This window comes from Vigna umbellata, chromosome 6 (genome assembly GCF_029865625.1).
Source record: "Vigna umbellata cultivar VRB3 chromosome 6, Vumbellata_1.0, whole genome shotgun sequence".
NCBI classification, from domain to species: Eukaryota; Viridiplantae; Streptophyta; class Magnoliopsida; order Fabales; family Fabaceae; genus Vigna; species Vigna umbellata.
Genome location: NC_142170.1, coordinates 38,984,005 through 38,990,038, shown reverse-complemented (window position 1 = coordinate 38,990,038; position 6,034 = coordinate 38,984,005). Strand labels below are relative to the sequence as shown.

General features: G+C 43.3%; 2 protein-coding genes across 2 annotated transcripts; both read right to left on the bottom strand.

Moving 5' to 3' along the window:
* Positions 1–554: 554 nt before the first annotated feature.
* On the bottom strand, positions 555–3,929 carry LOC148197440 (uncharacterized). The gene is made up of 3 exons (XM_088093691.1): positions 3,198–3,929; positions 2,541–3,042; positions 555–1,105 (listed from the first exon to the last, which is right to left on the bottom strand). The coding sequence occupies exons 1-3, from the start codon at positions 3,927–3,929 to the stop codon at positions 555–557; spliced, it is 1,785 nt and encodes a 594-aa protein (XP_087949817.1).
* A 699-nt stretch (positions 3,930–4,628) lies between these two features.
* LOC148197439 (uncharacterized) lies at positions 4,629–5,405 on the bottom strand. The gene has a single exon (XM_088093690.1). The coding sequence runs from the start codon at positions 5,403–5,405 to the stop codon at positions 4,629–4,631; it is 777 nt and encodes a 258-aa protein (XP_087949816.1).
* Positions 5,406–6,034: the final 629 nt, after the last annotated feature.

Below are 6,034 nucleotides of genomic sequence, written 5' to 3'. Positions count from 1 at the left end.
GCTTGACTGGAAGGTATTCCGGTTTAAGTGGGAGCTTATGTTGCACAATATCGGTATCCAAACCTGGCATGTCCTTGTAAGACCAAGCGAACACATCCTTAAACTCCTTCAATAGGGCTTGCAACCCTTCCCTCACTTCCTTTTTCATGCCAGTACCGATTTTTACTTCCTTTATCTCTTCTTCCTCTCCCAAGTTGAGTACTTCAACATCTTCCAGATGGGGTTTTATCTCTTTAAACTCTTGTTCCACTAATCTCAAGAGCTCCGGAGAGGGTTCCGGATCATCTTCATAATCATCTTTCGTATTATCGATAGGGTGCTCAAAATTAGGAATATCGACATTGTTATTTTCAAAACTTTCATTGTCATATCTGCATTATTTAAATTTATGAAAAAAGAATAAATAAAAAAGGAAAAAAGATGACGAATGCGAAATGATGATAAAACACAAACAAACACGATTCGATTATCACGCTGAGCACAAAAACTAAACGTCAACCCGTAAGTCATGAATCCTAAAGCCCCGGGTGAAGCTATAGGATTAATTAAAACTATTACATTTTATTCAAATTAAGCATCATGGGTAAACTCAGAGTTTCCCAATTGTCGAGTGGTGCATCTAGGGAGCAGGCCCGCACGAAACTTGAGCTTCCAGACCTATCTTCATCCTCCACGGCTGCTATATGGCCCGCGTTGATCCATCCAGCGCTACGAAAGCTCTCCCTGATGTTACAAATACGAGTCCTTTCCACCTTGGGTTCTCGCCTTTCTACATGAGCCAGACTGCGTTCTCTCCTTTCTCTCATCAACCTTCTCTTGTCCTCTTTGGTGGGCTTGTACCCTATACCATATCTGTTTCTATTCTCAACGACCTTTAGGGGGAAAGTTCGCCCCTGCCCATGCTTGCCTAAACCTCTACCAGGTATATACCCCTTTTTCAGCAAGACCTTGACCATCATGATAGAAGCACGTGACAAATGCGGGTTTATTGGGAATGGCTCCACATAGGCATTTCCCACAATCTCCAATGACTGGAAAGTTGTTTCAAGAGCTTCCTTAGCCGCCTCAATATAACGCGTGGATGATGGTGATAACAGTTGAAAAACTGTTATTTTCATGCTTAAAAGTGATACTAAAAGCAACCTTTAGACTTAGAAACTAGCTTGAAATCATGCATTTTGTTTATATTTTCAGAAATAAGAGAGCTGGACAGGTTTATGCTTGATTTAAGTGTTTTTGTGCAGGTTTTGAGGTGAATTTGGTGAAAGAAGTGAAGAATAAGAGAGAGGACATTAGAAAAGACAAGAAAGAGTGCAAAAAGGAGAAGTCGAAGGCACCGCTCAGCGGCAAACTACCGCTGAGCGGCACTCAAGAGGTGGCGTTGGAACCGCTGAGGGGCAAATGGCCGCTGAGGGGAAGAAAGAAGACGCGTAACCACCGCTGAGCGGTAAATGGCGCTGAGCGGCACTTTTTGGGCTTGGGCTTTTGTAATCTTTTGTAACTCTAGATTAGTATATAAGGGCTTGCACGTCCTTTAGTTAGGGATCTTTGGCAGAAACGAGGCAAACACTCTCTCTTTCACCCCTTTGAAGGAGGATCTTGGATGCTCAGGCTACCTCTTCACCTTTATTGGGTTTATTCTTTCATACTTTCATTGTTATTCATCTAGGTTCACCATGAATATGGTGAACTAAACCTTGTATGTTTGTTGGGGAATCAATGTAATCTCTTGAAGCTCTCATATATGGATTTGTTGAATACATCTTTGAATTAAGACATATGCTTTCTTTTCATCATTAGTTAGGGTTTTTCCTCTTTGCTCAATGCTTGCATTGTTTAACTCATTCTAATGCATGATTATTGGTTTTGTTGATACGGACACGTACGGGGAAATCTAGATCCGGGGAATTTCTCCCAATATTTTACTGACAACATTATATTGGTTGCCTTAAGCTCCTGCACTCATGAACTAATCATTAGGAATGCTAGGAATTGTATGAACTATTTGATTAGGGAGAAGCCATCTAGAATGGTACATTAGAGAGTGGCATTAACAATGATGATTTGAAAGAGGAATTCCTAAAATATATGAGAGTGGATGAGATGAAATTGACCCCCAACAACATATTCATTCATTTAATCCATTGAAAGTGTTTATCTTATGTCTTTGCCATTGATCAATTCATGCATACATGTTTATTTTCGTCTTGCATATTAAAATTTCAATCATTGTTTTCTTAAGTCTTAGCTAATCAAGAAATCACATAACTAAACTAGGCCGTGAGTCCTTTGGGAAGAACGATACTTGGTCTTACCAAGTTTTATTACTTGAACGATTCGGTCATACTTGCCGATTGTGAAACAAGTTTGTGACATCATATTTTGGTGCTTACAAATTTGTCCATCAGATGGTCCGCTCACAAGGAGGTCCTCCTCTCCTGATACTATCACCAGCTTATCTCCCATAACATATTTCAGCTTTTGGTGTAGTGTGGAAGGCACAACTCCTGCAGAATGGATCCACGAGCGACCCAACAAACAACTATAAGCCGGGAGGATATCCATAACTTGAAAGGTCACTTGAAAGACACAAGGACCGACTTGAACCGACAATTCAACTTCTCCCATCACCACCCTCTTACTGCCGTCAAACGCCCTCACAATCATAGAGCTCGGCTTTATATGCATTCCATCACAGGGTAGCTTCTCCAATGTCGATTTTGGCATGACGTTCAGAGAGGAGCCATTGTCCACCAAGACACGCGCTATAACGTGATCTAAACATTTCACAAAGACATGAAGAGCCTTGTTATGCCCTCTCCCCTCAGTGGGTATCTCCTCATTAGTAAAGGTGAGGTAATTATTAGCGATGATGTTGCCAACAATGCCCTCAAACTTGTTCAACGAAATACCTTGCTCAACATGAGCCTCACTGAGTACCTTCATCAACAACTTTCTGTGAGAGGTTGAATGCATAAGCAATTCTAACAAGGAAATCCGAGCAGGCATGCGGTTCAGCTGTTCCACCACCTTATACTCACTCTGTTGAATGAATTTTAAAAATTCGCAAGCCTCTTCTTCGGATATTTCTTTCTTCTCCTCATTGTCAGGGGTTTCCTCTACTTGCACACCCTTTCCTTTTAAGACCTCCTTGGCTTTATTGTTGTTTCATTATTATTGGTTCCCTCTCTTGTCACCATCGGTGACGCGAAGATTCGACCACTTCTCGTCATCCCACCTACGCCTGTTATGTTTTCAATGGTTGAAGCCGCGCCTTTTCCCTCATCTAGCACATGTGCTCCATACATCCAAGGAACAACCTTCTCGTTTTTGTAAGGAAAGGGAGACGATGCCCGGATGACGACAGACGGCTTTTCTTCAGCCACTGGTGTAGGGGTGGTTCTAGTGAAATGGATCACCAACGGCTCAGGCAGAGTTACAACGGATTCCCCACCAATCTGTGTGAACACTTCCCCCTCCTTATCCTTGTACCCTACTTGCATCAAACCCCGATCCAGCAGGTCTTGCAGAACATATTCAAATTCACCACATTCCTCAATAGAGTGCCCATCATCTGGATGAAGCGCACACGTTACATCCTCGTCATAATCACCTTTTAAAAGGCCCACCTTTATCAGCGCCTTGAAGATAAACTTTTTGGAACTTCGGATTTCACCCGCGTCTCTTATCAACTCATGTTTTTCATCCTCGATGGCATTTGTCGAGGCACTCCCATGCCCAGAAAGCGGGTTAGTCTCAATGTTGGGTTTATCTTCTTGAAACTTTAACCACCCAGAGTCGATTAGAGCCTGTACTTTGTGTTTAAAAGCCAGACACCTCTCAGTTGAGTGACCAACGCCTCCCCCATGATAACTACATTTGGCCTCTGCATCATAATCCCTGGGGTACGGAGGTTGCATTGGCTTCATTGGACAAATAGCAACCAAACCCCTTTTGACGAGATGGGGTAACAATTCTGTGTAAGTTGTAGGGATAGGGGTGAAATTAACAAACTGGTTCCTTCTTTGATAAGTGTTTTGGCCCGCATTCTGATTTGGACCCGCAATTGTCCCAGCCTTCCAAGTATCAGTTGAGGGCAATGGCGGTTGATAATACCCTTGTTGTTATTGAGGCCTGGCTTGATGAGCAAACGCCGCGTTAGCTGCATAAGGGGGTTGACCCAGGTATGGTCGGAAACTGTGAGTGGGAGCCTGACCTCTCCACACAGGCATTGTCGATGCCGCAGTCACATCCCCCTCCTTCTTCTTTCCTGAACTGAAACTGGGTTTTTTGCAATTTGCAGTTGCGGGTGGGCCGTATGCAATTTTCCCATTCTTAACCCCAATTTCTATCCTTTCGCCTATTATAATGATATCGGCGAAATTGGCAGAAACATTCCCGACCATGTGCTCGTAAAATGGCGGCTGGAGGGTGCTCACAAACATTGTTACCACCTCCCTATCATACAAAGGCGGCTCAACCTGTGCAGCTAACTCTCTCCACCGTTGGGCATACTCCTTGAAAGTTTCATTGTCCCTCTTTGACATATTTTGTAGCTGCAGTCGGTCCGGAGCGATATGCGTGTTGTATATATATTGTTTTACAAAGCCGTCTGCCAGGTCTGCCCATCAACGGATTCGAGACGGCTCAAGGTGGGTGTACCAGTTCAATGCTACCCCAGCCAAACTGTCTTGGAAAAAATGGATGTGTAGCTTATCATCGTAAGCGTACGCAGCCATCTTTCTACAGTACATGGTCAGATGGCTTTTCGGGTAGGTATTACCTTTGTATTTCTCGAACTCCGGTGCTTTAAATTTATGTTGTATCATCACCCCGGGAACCAAGCTCAGCCTCGCAACATCTCCAAACCCATAGTTTTCGACCCCTTCAATGGCCCTCAATCTCTCCTCCAGAATCTCTAGCCTACTCTTGGCCCCATCAGCACTATAAACTACCCCCTGCAACACGGTGTGTGGTATGACTTTGGCTGAAGAGCCCTCTCCGGTAACCATGTGGGGTGTTACAGTTACTCGCGTTTCTTCAATTGTGTTTGCCCCAGTCATCCTTGTACTCGCCATGGGAGCCGTCACCGAAACAGGTCCTTGAGTGCCTGTCGGTACTACATTAGTAGTTGGGGGAAGGGAGAACGAAGTTTGTTCTACTTCTGCGTACTCTCCTGTGGGAGGAGTGTAACTTGGAGGTAAACCATACATCGGGAAAGGGACCGATTGGCTTACAGCGTTGAACACTGGGGGATAATAGTGAGCATTCCCCTCAACTCGTGCAGATGAAGACTCCCCAGTAGTCATTAGGGATTCGAGGGCTGCCAAGATCTGGCCAACCTGGTCTTTCAACAAACTAACATCAGCTTTGATGGATTCATGCGACTCCTCCCAACTGTCCATGACTCTTGAATTGGCTCGAGTCCTGTAGGGATGTCGTGGAAAATTGGCCGTTGTTTCCCTCACTTGTACTGCTTTATTATTTTAATCGAATTAAATTAGATGGGAATGATATGCTAAACAAAAAGAAAAATATGATGCATGCTAGTGACAGGTGGAAATCACAAGATCACGATAACATTACTAATGGAAATTAACACAAGTCGGTACCAAATAAACATCCTGCATCTTTCATTTAAAGGAAATCCAGTTCAATGCATTGCCTAAAGGAACAAAATACAACGATCTCATTTATACATTACTCCTGAGCTCAAGTTCCACTGTGAGTCCTCAGGCGAGATTTCTTTCTTAACACGGCAGAGTCGGTCTGTTGTGTAGCACCAGATCTTGCATCAACTTCCATCTTGTATGAGATCAAGTGAATACCTGTGATTTCCCCTAAAACCAGCATGTTACCAAATGATGAATGAACATGATGCATGAAAATATAGTGAAGTAAAACAATATGACGAACAAAAAAATGCATGTATGGTATGAGAATGCAAAGTCATTATTTTTGAAAAAGAACAAACAGTGTGAGAGTTACAGGTATATACATTTCTCCCTTTGTGCCCTAATAGAGGTTCAACGCT